This window comes from Nanorana parkeri, unplaced genomic scaffold, assembly GCF_000935625.1.
Source record: "Nanorana parkeri isolate BGI_ZX_2015 unplaced genomic scaffold, ASM93562v1 scaffold243, whole genome shotgun sequence".
Taxonomy (NCBI): Eukaryota; Metazoa; Chordata; class Amphibia; order Anura; family Dicroglossidae; genus Nanorana; species Nanorana parkeri.
The window spans coordinates 766982-782854 of NW_017306511.1; the positions used below are offsets into that span (position 1 = coordinate 766982).

At 39.4% G+C, this 15873-nt stretch overlaps 1 protein-coding gene across 1 annotated transcript in view; it reads right to left on the reverse strand.

Annotated features, from left to right (window-relative positions):
- Nucleotides 1–2270: 2270 nt before the first annotated feature.
- LACC1 (laccase domain containing 1) overlaps nt 2271–15873 on the reverse strand; it is a 23378-nt gene continuing 9775 nt past the window's right edge. The window contains exons 3-6 of the mRNA XM_018556608.1: nt 15148–15329; nt 13552–13717; nt 6606–6831; nt 2271–2546 (exon numbers count right to left, since the gene is read on the reverse strand). Of these exons, the coding sequence (XP_018412110.1) occupies nt 2372–2546; nt 6606–6831; nt 13552–13717; nt 15148–15329 (749 nt within the window). The 3' untranslated portion in view covers nt 2271–2371. The remainder of the gene's footprint in view (nt 2547–6605; nt 6832–13551; nt 13718–15147; nt 15330–15873) is intronic.

Below are 15873 nucleotides of genomic sequence, written 5' to 3' on the forward strand. Positions count from 1 at the left end.
ACAGTACATAGTGTTTTCATGTAATGTATAACTCTAATTGGGGTGCAATGAACACCCACCATAAACACTGGCTTTTAATTAATAACTTAGCTCAAGGAACAATGATGTGTCCCATGATTCAGAGCTATCACAGCAATCTAATGCTGTCATGCCAATGTAAGATTATCTCAGATTGGTTGCTCAGGGCGAGCTTCTACACTTTGCACTGCTGTTTACATGATTAAATGATAAAAAATAATGATAACAAAGAAGAGGCTATTTTGACAACGGTGTGATTTTAATTGGTCTATGTAAATAATATCACAGCACCATCTACAGATTGCAAACAGATACTTTACAACTGCCAAAAACACATCTGTAACATCCCAAGTATTATGACATGTGAGTGAAAACAGCTAATCACTCAATATACCAATAAAATGTAGTCTATAATGGTGTCCATGGAGCCGGGGCCAAGCAAAGCTTGCTCTAAGGTTTAACTGAAGCAGCAGGAGCTGGGAGTAGAAATGATAGTGTTAACGTATGGAAAGAGATCAGTTTGATGGAAATAATGTGTATTAATATTTTAAATTCTTGTTCCTATGTATATTACTTAGTTGTATGTACATGAGTCAATCATATTTGCTCAATGTATACATGCAGTATTACACAATGGTTATGTTTTACTGTTCTTTCTCATAATGCAAGTCTGTAGGTCAATGCATGTCCTTTGTGGCCGATGTGTTAACAGCTATAAACCAAGGATGCTGAACGATGGCAATAATCTACAGAGCCCCCTCTTGCAGTTAATCTAAAATCTTTATATTTAATTATATTATCCCTAACTCTGGGCTAATTTTAGTTTGATGCTTGTCTGGAGTTCAGCTTTAATACACGAGTCTAAGAAAATAAAATGTCTGATGCCTATGTGTCTATTTACAAATCATTCTCTTGTGGAGAATCAACTGCTGTCATTTAAAATCATATGTAGAGAATGTTTGCTGATTGTCAGATTCTCTGTTTTATAAATATGTCCCTTAGTGTTTGTCATGCCCATGGGTTGAGCTTGTGGATCTCTTTACTCTGAACTCTTGTTACACAGCATTATGTATCAACCATGGATCTCATACTAAAACCTGTTGCTGGTTAGGAAACAAAACAGCATCTTTCTTATGGGCAAAGGTTTCTACTATAGGACCTCTGACCAACACCTTGCTGCTACAATAATCGACCAATACGTAGGGATGCACCTAAATTTAGGATGGAGAGCAGGGAGGAGTTAGCTGTCAGCTGCTTCACAAGAGGGTGAGCTCTCCTCCCTGGACTGCCCGCTCTGTCTCCTTTCATAGCCAAAGGAGTCAGGATGGAGAGCGGTTACAAGCACTCAAGAATCAGCTGATCAGTGAGTGTTTGTAAATAATTCAGTACATAGAATGCCTACCGTGTCCCCAATTATGAATGAATAGGAAGTGCTCTACATCACTTCCTGTTCATTCATGATTGTGGACATAGTAACTCATTCATAACAGGGGCTGCAGAAAAAGAGATTGAGAACTCTGTGTCATTATTATTTTTTTCTATTTCAAAAGGGAAATATCCGGGATCTATTTAGACCCCTGATATTTCCCCAGAGCCCCCGACAGTAAAGTAAAACAAACAAAATAAATGAAAAGAAAATATTGAAAAAAATATTTTAAAAAGGTTAGAAAAAAAATTTGGTTTCAATTTTGACCTGACAATTCTTTTATTTTCGTTTCGGTCTGAAAATTCCATTTCCGTGCACCTCTACCAATAAGTCTACATGTTCACATGACAAGAACACAACCAAGTCTGATATATGCCTTTGTCAAACACTGCATCTTCACATAGTACTAATATACAGTATATACATGTACAGATGCTCCTTGGGTTGCAGTCGTTCAGTTTAATTACATTAACCTACAGATGGACAAAAGCCTACTGTATATTATAATAAAGTGTTGAATATCTCATGTATATACAACTCCTCGGTTTGCGATACAATCACTTTACGATAGGTTTATCGGAGCGTAACCCTTCTTCCTACTATTATACTGTAGCAGAAGCTCGTGGTTGTTTAATATAATCTACCAGTGCCTTCTTGTCTATTTGAAATGCATATACTAAATATATACTGTATTTCAAATAAGATTAATTGCATTGTTGAATTGCTTATTATTATTAATATTGCTACATATTATTTTGATGAGGTTCCTTAATAATATTTCTTATAACCTACTAACAGTAAATAATAAAGAAAAAAACAACAGTCTTAAAAAATATCTTGCATTTAGGTGAAAGCCATAATACATTAAATAGTCTCAAATTAAGTCCATTCTTCATATTCCTGAGTAGATCAATGAGTCATTTTTGATTAGTCTTTAATGGCTATGAAGCAGATTTGTGTTCCAAAATGTTCACCATCTCGAACATGAGAGAAAAACTTTTCAGGGTGGCAAGAGGTGCAGAGTGTAACATTTAGGCTCTTGTCTGCAATAGTGTCATCTTGAATATTCTGAGGCAGAATGCCACCACGTTCCAGGAGAAGACTAGAATAAAAAAATAGTCATAATCAGTCATGTTTCCATGAAATAAGCAAGGCTTACAGTTCCTTCATTCACAGCATGCTTAAACAGGGTGCCTGTAATATGTATTACAATTAACAGACGGAGTTCTTTATAGACCCAGCAAGCCAGTAGAGATCTTAACTGATGTGTGTACTGCTGAGATTTGGAAAAGAGATTGTAAGAGAAGCTCTCCAACAAAGTATTCAGAGCTCTTCTTCCATATACTGTATATCTGATTGTTCAGAACTGAACAGTTCACTATTCAGTACATTGGGCAGCAATAGGATGTGCCAAATCATCAACATCAAACAAAAGATTCCAACCTGCACAAAAACTTAGGGCAGTGAAATAATGAAAGCTGGTGTCTCAACAGTTCGTGTTCCATACAGGGGGAGAAAACGGCAATATTGCACCTAAAACATTAATTATGTAATGAACATCAAGAGAGATAAACTTCCTATAAGCTTGTGATTGCCTAAAGCTAGGTATACAGAGAGTTTCACTAGATACAAATTTTGTTTTGGAATGTTTGTTTAATTTTCTAATAGATAAGGGAAACACCAACAAAATAGTGAAGGGCCGAAATGCATTTTTGTTGTGGAGCCCTTACAATGGTGTAATGTAAACACAAGACAGATATGAATTCTTTACTAGTTGTGGACTGAATGTTTCAATTAAGAGCCTGTTTAAAAACATCAACTAGATAGGGCCACAAATAACTATTTTTTTTTTTTTCTTGGTGAGGTAAAAGAAAATGATCTGCAGTACCCAGTATGCCAACTGTGATTACTAATAACATATGGACATCCTTCCAAAGCTCAGGTGTTTCCAGTGATGGGTAAGTAACATTGATCCTACATACAGAGATGTAGAACCATTTCTTTTTGAGCATGACTGTGCACATAGCCAACTCCATACAAACATGGTTTGATGAGTTTGGCGCAAAGGAAATTCGATCTGATCTGTAGAGAACACTAACCAAAGATCTTTGAGATGGATTTAAATGCTGATTGCCTGAAAGGGCATGAATTCCCATAGAAATCGTGTGGAAAACCTTTCCAGAAGAATGGAAGCTATAAAAAGGTACAAAGGGAAGGGTGTGGGCGTAAAATCCATATTAATGCTTACAGTTTTAGAATGGGATTTCCAATAAGCTCAACTTTGTAGATGTAAATGGTTTTGACCATAAAGTGTGCAATATAATACAGTATATACATCACTTGAGTAAGTCATGCAGTGCGTTGTTAAAACGTAGACCAATAAATGCATTTATGTTGCTTCAATACAAGAACCATGAGTGCCTCTTCCACTGGACCCGTCACTGTGTATATATAGCTAAGCACAGTCTGTACTTGAGTTGATATAATATACTGTATATATATATAAGTATATACATATATAGCTATACATTGCAGCATCTTTGCCTACATCATTAGGTGTAAGAATTTAGGGGACTGCACCATGGAAAGAGTTAAGAAAATAAAGGAGCAGGAATGAATTATATAAAGCTAGAGTATATTGCTGCTTTCACAGTTAATTTAGCATTACGGCAGATAGCATTATAATTCTGTTTTAAAGAGGGGAAGAATTGCTAGTGCTGTGAAGCTTTAGATAAATGGTTATGTGTATACAATTATACTCCTGTCTCACATTTTACAGTGTCCAGTGCTTTATTTCATTTATAGAATTAAATATATTGTGCCTCATCAGTAATGTAGCTGAACCTAAAAGATGAATATACTGCAAGTACAGTGGGCTGCACTGGATGTCCTAGTAACTAAATAAAACATAGTACTCAGGAGGGCTCTTATTCATGAATATTTGACATAACAAAGTAATGTAAGTTTGTTTAATTCCTCTGCAGCTGCAGTACATGACCCACTTACATCAGGTCCTCTCTAACCTTCCAAACATAATACTACTCTGCAGAGAGCCCTTATACATGGTATAACAATATATTATTTTCATTTTTCCAAATAGTCCTAAATAAGTTTTACTTTATTGTCTTCATACTTAATTTATAAACTTTACTTTATACTTTAATACATTTTGTTTTATTGTCTTGAAAATTATCTTCAGTTACTTTTTCATTAGCTATAGCTTGGCAAAACAGACTGAAATTGAGATCCACCCAAAACAGATTAAATGAAACCTGTGGGGAGGAAAATGTAACGTTTGAAACTGCTGGCTCTACTGGCTCTACTTTTTAGAAATGCTAGTTGCCTGGCTGTCAGATTAATGCAGTTGCTTCAATACTTTCTAGGTTACTAACCAGCAAAGATCAACAGTTCAGCCTTCACTTGACTTCTTGACTTGACTTACTACATGCTTGCTGCTGGTCAGTCTCAGCACAGGTATCTTGTAATCTGCTTTAAACAACCGTTCAATATCCTGGTAAAGAAGACTTCCCTCACCCATCTCTCATAAAAGTTTGCAAGAGATTGCAGGGTCTATTGAATTATCTGAGCGTCAAGCTTTACATATTGAGAACATCTTCTGTATCAGTGTAATGTGATCCTCAAACCTGCATACAATGAAAGGGAAAGCAAGGGCAAGAATGACAGTGTCCAAGATAGCTACAGGTACGGTGCACTATATTGTGGGATGAGGATGGGGGTTGTCATGGATATTTTGGTTGCACAAATCTCCGGTGCACTAAAAGGTACACGTTCAGTATTAAAATGCGCCCAGCACAAAAAAATCCTGTCGCTGTTAAAAGCACGCTGCATTCAGTTCTTTCTGTATAAGGGGTGAAGAACTTCTTTAGCGCCAGAGAGAGTCAGACACAATGCTGGTTCAAGCTGGAGTCAGTGTAGAAAGGGGTGAACAGACCCAACTTCTTCATTTATTAAGGCAATAGGACGACCAGGCCCGGATTTCCCACAAGGCCACCGAGGCTCGGCCTCGGGGCGGCAGCGGTGGCAGTAAAAAAAGAAACGGATAGCGCAGTCCGCAATAGAGGTATAATACGCATCTCGTTATACAGACTTCGCTTCGCTAATGTGTACATACGTTTGAAGACAAGGAGCCCAGCGCATTGCACTTAGTACTCACAAACCGGCAAACGCCCCCACACACTGCGAACATGTCTACAAGCCCATGAGAAGGTTTTCATACTGACGGTTTTACCGCTGGTCCCGATTCAACCTAAGAACCCTCTGCTAGAACGTTCCTCGGTTACATCCGACACAGGGAGACAGATGACAATCTATAGAACACACACATCCTAAAATAAAATGTCCACATAATTCCATATAATAAAATTTCCACAACAGGGTCAGCAATTCTTCCCTTTATTAGGGAGTGGGATTCATATAGGAGCACTCTCTGAATGTAAAAGCAGAGCTTGTATTATAATCCTTGTGTGCAGTAGCAATCTTAGTTTATTTACTATACTAGAACACAAGTTTGCTTTCACTTTAAGGGCTAGTTCATACCAGCCCCAGTGCGTTCCGGCATGATTCGCCCACAACAGAAAAAATAGTGCATGCAGCATTTTTTTCTGATCACACTGGACCGAAACGCAGGCATTGATGTGCCACGCATTCGGGTGCGGCGATCGCACTGTGGTTGGGGGGGTGGCTCAGGTGCCATTGACTTCAATGCGCCGTCACGCCCCATCCCACCCCAGAATGCAGTGAACTGGCCGGGATGCGATCTAGTGTGTTCTGGCACTGAATCGTGCCAGAACGCACTGGGGCTGGTGTGAACCAGCCCTAATGCTCCATTCACACTTACAAATAAGGCCAATTGAATAGGTCTCATGAATTGCTCCATTAGACTCATATGAACAGCAGCCATTCGCATGTAATCGGACATGCTGCGATTACTAACAGATGATCGCTCCTGGATGCAAACAGTTCACGCCCAAGGGTGACTGTCCGCAGGTAACCACAGCATGTCCTATTACACGTAAATGGCTGCAGACACCACCAGCTGTCATTGCTTTGTATTGCAAGTGTGAATAGGGCCTTAACACTCTATGAGCACTGTGTAACAGATATATTCAAAATATTTTAGTTGTCAAAGCATCTGGCTTACCGAGTAGCTCTTCTGATATCAACATATGGTTTTGGGGATTCCATCTGCAAGACACACAGCGGGTCTATGTCATGGAAAGCTCTGGCTTCTTCTTGAGTTAGGGTAAAGCAGCATGGACCCACTGATGGTCCCAGAACAACCCGTATATCCTTCACATCACACTGGTACTCTGTTACCATGGCGTTTACTGTGGCCATTGAAACTCCAAGCAAAGTCCCTTTCCAGCCTGCCAAAAGATCATGGATTTGTACACAATTTAGAAAAGCTTATGAAAGAAGTTAAAAACAGTAAAAACTCAATTTTGGTTTCGATACCTTAAACATAAATGCAGCCATACCAATGCTTTTGCACAAATGGAAATGAGTGGTTTTGAGATAGTGGACCTCTTCTGTAAGCCCCGTTAATTTAGTCTTACTTTGTTACTGGGCCCTGACTTTCCCTGATTTCAAGCCTAAATCTTGCCATCTGCCATTTCCCTGTCCAACGAGAGTGCCTTACTGGCCACTGAGACTGTCTTATTAGATAGTATTTGGTGAAGTTTAGACATGAAGTCAGAAAAAGTCAGGCCCTAGTAACAAAGTGAAACTAAATTAGAGAAGGACACTGGAAAAAACATACCTCCCAACTTTGAGATGTGAAAGAGGGACACCTTTCAGCACAATGTATTTAGGCAATGGACACACACCAGTTATGCCAACCTTTAAGAATTTATATTCCAAATATTACTGGTTAAACCCAGAATTTTTCATCATTACTTTTCCTTTATACTGACTACATAGCAAACAAGATAATTAAGAAATGAGATAAAGGTTTTAGTGCAGAATAACACTTTTGGTAGCTCAATAGACCTTCTCATAGACATCTGTATATGACACCAAAAAAGGGGACAACTGAGGAGCAAAGAGGGACAGAGGGATTTGGTTCCAAAAGAGGGATGGTCCCTCCAAATGAGGCCCAATCCCTCCAAATGATGGGCAGCCCCTCCAAACGAGGGGCAGTATCTTTCAAATGAGGGCCAGTCTCTTTAAATGAGGTACAATCCCTCCAAATAATGGACAGCTCCTCTAATTGAGGGGCAGTCTCTTTAAGTGAGATGCAATCCCTCCAAATGATGGACAGCTCCTCCAAATGAGGGACAGTCTCTTTAAAAGAGGTGCAATCCCTCCAAATTATGGACAACTCCTCCAAATGAGGGACATTCTCTCTAATTGAGGTACAATCCCTCTAAATGATGGACAGCTCCTCCAAATGAGGGACAGTCTCTTTAAAAGAGGTGCAATCCCTCCAAATTATGGACAACTCCTCCAAATGAGGGACATTCTCTCTAATTGAGGTACAATCCCTCTAAATGATGGACAGCTCCTCCAAATGAGGGACAGTCTCTTTAAAAGAGGTACAATCCCTCCAAGTAATGGACAGCTCCTCCAAATGAGGGACAGTCTGTTTAAATGAGGTGCAATCCCTCCAAATAATGGACAGCTCCTGCCAATGAGGGACAGTCTCTTTAAATGAGGTGCAATCCCTCCAAATAATGGACAGCTCCTCCCAATGAGGGACAGTCTCTTTAAATAAGGTGCAATCCCTCCAAATGAGGGACAGCTCCTACAAATGTAGGACAGTTAGAAGGTATGAAAGATAAATTTACATGGTAGACATGTAAATTTAGATTAGTTACGAATGGGTATTTGTACGTATGTTGTTAAATTTGGACATTTGGATGCATCTGAATTTCTGAATTTGAACGTGTCCGAGTGTGAACGAATCCAAATGTATGTTTAACGAAAAATGAATCTACTACTTAGGTTAAAAACAGAGGTTTTTGTTGCATGCATTTGCAAATACATGTGGATAGCCACACTTCCGTGTCAAGGCACCCCAGATAAATGTGCCAGCTCTGCCTGAGTTTCCAAACCATAGGACATGTTGTATATAGCAATGCACAGACAGCAGGCTCACCCAGACTCATCCCCATCTATTGCTATATACGGTATGTTCCACAGTCTGGAAATTGCAGCTTCCTGTAAGCTCACAGCACCCTCTATTGTCATGTCAGGCCCAGCACTTGCTCATTTAGAAATACCTTGTTTTTCACTCCACAATAAGAAGCCTTCTAATAAAACATGTTTGTGTGCTCATAATGGTCAAAATGGTTTAGCATCATTTCAGCAGTAAAATGAAGATTACAGGAAAGTCATTTGTAATTCAGTGGAAACATGTTTTGTTGGAAACAAACAAAGGCTTCTGTGCCGCCCATGTATTAACCAAGAAACATAATTACATAAACTGTAGATGAGTCAGGACTTGTGTTATCCTAGTACAGGGGTAGGCAACCTCAGCACTCCAGCTGTTGTGGAACTACAAGTCCCATGAGGCACTGCAATACTCTGACAGCCACAGGCGTTGGTGTTATAAGTGGTGTTATTTATGAGGTGAGAGAAAGGACAGACATCCCATTGTTATTCAGGAATTAATGTATTTTTGATAGGATATCTTTTTTCAGCATTGGTTTCAAACGAGAACTCCCCAACGCCCACGATCATTTTCCTTTAAAATTAAGTTCCTTGGCGCTTCCTCATTTATTAGCGTGTCATAATCCATTTTATCTATGCCTTTACTACAAATGTTTACATCTGATTTGATTTCCCACGGTACATTGCTTCATTAATTGCCAAGCCTGCTTCTGTTTATAAACAAGATGTGCTACAACAAGAATGGAAAGACGGGGAGGGCAAGAGAACACACTTAGTTTTTAATTTAGTAAAATGGAAACAAGCCTTTAACTGAAAATGAGTCATCTATCTACTAGGTGGGGGATCTAAGAGTAGGACAGGAAATCATAAAACAATCAGACTTCAAACACCTCAGTGTATCTTTACTGTATTTGTCTGTGAAAATCATGAAAAGGAGGAATTATGCTGTAAGAAAACAGCACATTCATTCATACAGATGTGCAGATCTGTGTGGGGTGCGCTCCCATGCAGAGACACTATCCCGGGAGAGACAGGTGCATCCTGTAATTGCGTGCAACCTCCTGTACATCCCTATGGAGGCAGACAGCCTGCGTTCAAGTGCGTGAACCTGAATCTACACGGATGTGCAGGTTCAGGTCAGCATGTAGCCCTGTGCAGCCACATCAAATCATAGGGATGTACAAGCCTAAATCTCCACCCTTGAGGATTCCCATACAGAAGCTAGTAGAGGTGTTTTTCTTGGAATATTGTGATTTTGTTGACCATAAACAAATGTAAGATTGGAGCAAAATGTCACTTAGGGCCTATGTCAAGAGGCTTGTGTTTGTGTCAAGTCTATGGGATTGCAAAACCTGCTTTTCAAATAGAGATCAGTAGGGGGTCAACTGCAGGTCAAATGCACCTGTCAATCAGGGTCATCCCTATATTGAGGCGGCATCTTTTTGGGTCATGTGGGGGTCGGCAGGCAACTCTGCTGCACATTGTTTGTGCTGCCCCCTTTCCGAACATGTTACATATCGCCGCGAACGTCGGAATGAGAGCAATAGTTCTAGGGCCATCAATCACTGATAACACTAAACTGATGAGCGGTAAAAGCTTTTAAAGCGTCGCCTATGGCCAATTTTGGGTATGCTAGTTTTTTGCGATTTTGCGAGTGCGCGCAATTTTTACGCTTGACATGTTTGGTGTCTATTTACCCGACGTGACCCCGTCTTTTATATTTTACCAAAAAAGTGGGTAATATTAGTTGTTTTATAGCATAATGTAAAAAAAAACTTTTTTTTCTCAAAATTTTCAGTAATTTCTCCTGAATATAGTAAAAAATAAAACCCGCAGTGGTGATTAAATACCACCAAAAGAAAGCTCTATCTGTCCCCAAAAAATGGTATAAAATTCATTTCAGTACAGCGTTGCGTGACGGAATAAATGTCAGTCAAAGTACTGCAGCGCTGAACACTGAAAAATGGCCTGGCCAGGTAGGGGATCTAAACACCTGGTCTTCAAGCAGTTAAACAAACATGTTTTGCTTTTACTTACAGTTATTGTTTTTCTACTTCCTGGTATTCATAAGCATTAGTGATATAGCCCATGTCTAAGAGATGCATCCTGGGAAAGTTACATCAGCAGTGCATTGCTGGGAAATCTCATCTGTAAACTGCAAAATCTCGCAGAATTTCAGAGAAAGCCATTTGTTTCCCCTGAGGTGAAGTGCACTGTCACGTGCCAGAGCTCCAGGAGTAAAGGGAGATGGTTTAATGTGCCCTTAGTGAAAATGGCTACCATGAGAAGAATGGGGAGGAAAAATAAGGTATGCAAAAAAAGCCTGCGATTATCTAGAAGTATCTGTTTGTAGATTGATATTACTAAACATTTCTAAGGTTGCCCTTGTTGCCATTTTATCATAATGGTGAAGTTCCTCTAATATATTTTTCCCAGTTTGAATGTAGATTGTTGTAATAATACATTATGACCACTAAATGGAACTGATGAGCATAGGAAATAAATACATACTGTATTTGCCGGTGTATAAGACGGGTTTTGAGACCTTAAAACATCCCCCGAAAATCGGGGGTCGTCTTATACGCCAGGTACATGCGGAAGGATACGGTATACTGTATGTAGCTTCGGCTACATACAGTATACCGCGCTGAGCCAATCACGGCAGGCTTTGTATTAATCAATACAAAGCCTGTATTCATTAATACAAAGCCTGCCGTGATTGACTCAGCGGAAGACGGAGGACACAGCGGGGATCGTGGACAAGGTAAAAGACTGTAATCCCTAGTGTGGCTCGGGGTTACCGCTTATGGTACTGAAAATTAACCCCGAGCCACACTTGGGAATACCGCCATGGATGTTAGTGGGTGCATTTAAACATTATTTTTAACACATTTTATATTTGATATACATTTTATATTTTAACACAAAAAGTAGGGGGTCGTCTTATACGCCGGCAAATACGGTATATAAAAAAAAAACTGGTTAAACCAGCCAAGCAGATCTTGGGATAGACTGCACGATATCCTGAACACTTTCCTCCTCACTTTTCCCTCTTTTTGGTCTAATGTATAGATATCAATGAAAAGGTTCTATTTAACTACCAAAAATGTCAATAAAGGGGGAAAAAATGAATGCAGCCACCAAAACTGGTAAGATGCAGTATATTACATTTTTGTTCTTGGGTTTAATAAACTTCAAATGTCTGAGTGGAAAGACTAAGGTCCTTGATACATAAAGGCCACAAACAGAGGTTAAATGTGACCTGGCCATTGATCACCGTATGTGATTTTCATTAGCTTCTTGATTTGTCAGGAAGTGATCTCAGCACCTTGACAAAAGACAGAAGACTTCATTTACTTCTGTCATTGGATACTGTCAATAAATAAAATAAATTTCTTTTAATTGAAGTTTTAATTGAGTGTGTGTCATCTATCTGCTGCTGGTATAGCAAACAGTGCTCTTTACATGCTTCCCTGTTCAGACTGTATATGGTATCCATGAGCCACTGCTCTTTTGTCAAGACAGCAATAAAATAAAACACTCAGGTATTCTCATCACATTCTCATCACATTTACAACTTCTGCTTCTTCTTTCTGTGGCTTTAAGGGGAAATTCCAGCTTATGACATGTCATTTTCAAACAATACATAAGGAGCATATCTACCACTTTGAAATATACTTCTATAATTTACTAAAATAAGCTATAATTAAATATTATGTAGATTACACACCAGAGGCCCATTTGTTACTGTACAATGTTGTAACTGGCCTTGTCAGCTGTGTTCTATTTTACCTTTTTCTGTGCAGCATTATTAGATGTTCTGAACCTATAAATGTGAACCTAGACCCAAGGAGGGATTTTGACACAGCAGGCTCTAACAAACGCCATGCTGCCCAACTGACAGGGACACGACTGCAGTGACTGAACCTGGGTTGGAAGAGGTGCTTTGGCTCCAATATCTGTGGAGGATCACGTATGTACAGTATATATCATTGGAGGAAGTGGTGGTTCTGTGCAGTTTTAGTGGATAAGGTCTAATTTCATGCTGAGTTTTTTGACATATCGCCCTGTTGAAATGGGCAAGCATTCTCTGAAGAAGTGGACTATGTTAGAAACATGTTAGAATTTCTCCTAAGGTCATGGTTGGCCACAACCTATTTTAATTGTGTAATGACACGGTTGTCTCAAAGAAGAGCGGCTTAGTAGGCAGCACTCCCATCTTGCAGCAATGGGGTCCCCAGAGTTTGCATGTCTCCCTGTGCTTGCATGGATTTCCTCCCACACTCCAAAAATTTGATAGCATGTATGTGTATGACTGTTAATGTAGGCAGCTTAGATTGTAAGCTCCTTGAGGGCAGAGACTAATGTGAAATGTACAATATTTTTAAATTGTTGGCACTATATACATACCTCCCAATGGTCTGAGATGAGAAACAGGGATACCTTCCAGCACAATGTATTTAGGTAATGGACACACCACTGCCACTCCCCCAATTATTGTGACATTAAAAATCCATATGCCAAAAAATGATTGGTTAAACCCAGATTTGTTGTTTTTCCACCATTATGTTTCCTTTATACTGGCTATTTCAAATACCAAACAAGATAATTAGGACATAGGATAAAGGTTTTAGTGTATAATAACACTAGTAATGGTTGATAGAACCGTGTCATAGGCATCTGTACATCAGACCAAAAAGATCGACAACTGAGGAGAAAAGAGGGACAGAGGGATTTTGTTCCAAATGAGGGACAGTCCCTCCAAATGAGGGACGGTTGGGAGATATGTATACACAGTAAACACCTATACTAAATGACAGGGCATAAGCCATGTTTGAATATGATGTCTTTATCATATGGGAGAAATACATTAATCTTTAATCTGTTTCTTCAAAATAAGACATTTATTGATTAAGGTAACATAAAAGTCCTTGTTTCTTTGGTTTGGATTAACATAAAGTTAGTAATGTTATTACCTGAGTGGGCTGCTCCACAAGCTTTTTTCACTGGATCACAGAACAGGATTGGAATACAGTCCGCACCAGGGGCTGCAATTGTCACTCCTTTCTGATTGGTGACTATTCCATCATATCTTTGCGGGTCTGTTTTTCCTAGTATTTTAACAATCTCCGCATGGTCTACCTGCAAGACAAAAAGGAGTTTAACCCAACTATAGATCTTTTTTATTGTTCTGGCCTTCCTACTTTGACTTTGAATCAGGTGTTTATTTGTGTTGCATTGTAAAATTTCTGGTATTTACAAAAAATGAATTTGCCAAATCTTTTAAAGTCCAACCTTGGGCACCATTATCTTACCGGAGTTCAATAGGATCAGCATTGTCTTTTCTGTAAAGCCACCTGCCATAATCAGACCTGCCTACTTCTTCCTGCAGATCATCAGTGTACCTGCAGGTATCAGCTCCCGCTAAACTTCCATGCCCTCTCTAGCTGTGTAGTGCTGCAGGTCTTATAGACCTCAGTGCATCGGTTGCGTCTCGGTCCCCCTCTTCTTCTGGCCAATCACAAAGCAAGAGGCCCTAGGCTCCATTTTGTCATTGGCCAGGAGAAGGGGGGGACCAAGATGCGACCGATGCACTCATCTACGATACCTGCAGCACTACAGCTAGAGCCGTTCACTAGAGCTAAGATCTGCAGCCCACAGCAGGAGTGAGCACAATAGCTCACCGAGAGCTGGGAATCATCACCCAAATGATTTGTGGGGAGGAGGCAGGTCTGATTATGGCAAGTGGCTTTACAACAAAGGCAATGTTCAACTGAACTCCAGTAAGATAACTGTGCTCGGAACTGGGCTTTAAAGGGCTGTCTTTATTGCTATAACCAGCTTTCTGTATTTATACAAAGACAAAAGGCATTTTACAGGGTACATAGGCGCCATGCACAAATTTACCCTATGGAGGGTTACAGTATGGTGCAGTCACACACACACCAATACACACAATTGTAGGATCAAGCCATGTAGATTCTTCCTTATTTTCAAAGCTTCATTTGAAAAATGATATCTAGATTAATATTAATTCTATTGACACTTCTTTTCTTCCTCTTTTCTATTAGCAGGCAGTTCGTTATTAAAAAAAAGTGGTTCCCGTTCACAGAAGAAATATTCATCTAAGATCAATCTGCTGTCTGATGCCTATGACCAGCTGAATAATGGAGTGCATTAGTTGTCATGATAATAGGAAGACCTCAAGAAACGACATGGTAATTTTGTAGAAAATCCGAGTCTTTGTCCAGCGATAATTCTAGCTTATTATCTCAGGCCTCAATATAATTCTGTTCTATTCTATAGTGAATTCTTTGTGCTGCAGCTTGTATTTAAGCTGTCATGACAGAAATATGGGGCTGCCATTTCTGAGCTTTTTGTTATAGTGACCCAATGGCTTCAAGGAGTCTTTTCTCCATACTTTTTCCAAGTCAGTAACTCAAAGTATTGAAACAAGAGATTCATCATGACAGCCAGGTAACTAACATTTTCAGAAATAGAGATCAGCAATGGCAGACCCAGTGGTCTCTCATGACAGACTTTCTAAGATAGCATTTGACAATGTAACCTACCTTTATTGGAACATAAGTCTGAGGATCAAATCCTGCAGTTTTTCCCAGGCGGCAAAAGTTCTCTTCAACAACCGCTGTTGGATCTTTCCTTTTGGGACTGCAGAAAAGATTTAAACTACTAAGAGTTGGAATGCAGGTTATACCACCACTTCTTGTTGTAAAGCCATGCAGAAAGGTCTCTTCTGTAAAAAAAACAGTGGAGGTAATTATTTGACATATAGGACAACTACTGTATTGGTAAAAAATGTAAAATGTAGATATAGACACACAATGCTTTTTTTCCCCTTTGCTTAATTGTAAACAGCAAAAAAGAGCTCAAAAGCAGCGATCAATCTAGAACTCTTAAAAAACATGGGCTTGGGAGAAGATCTCATTGAGAATGATGCAACCAAGATAATTTTTTGTTAGCTCTATCTGGAATGTGGGCAACCAGAAACCAAGTAAGTGTTCACTTGTCTGTGCTTTGTTCTCATTATAATAGATTTCAGATCACACATTTACATGTCTCATTGGAAAGTTATTCTGGTCCAATACCCAAGCTTTTTGCAAATGGCACACTGGATTTCTAGATTTCAAAATTAAGCATTTGTTTTCAGACATGTGTCATTTCTAGAAGCAACACATTTCTAATAAGCCTCTCTACCTGGGAAACCACATATATCAAATTCAATGTAATGCTGAGATTTATGGTGTAGTAATTGCAACTATTCCAACCCCACTCAACAT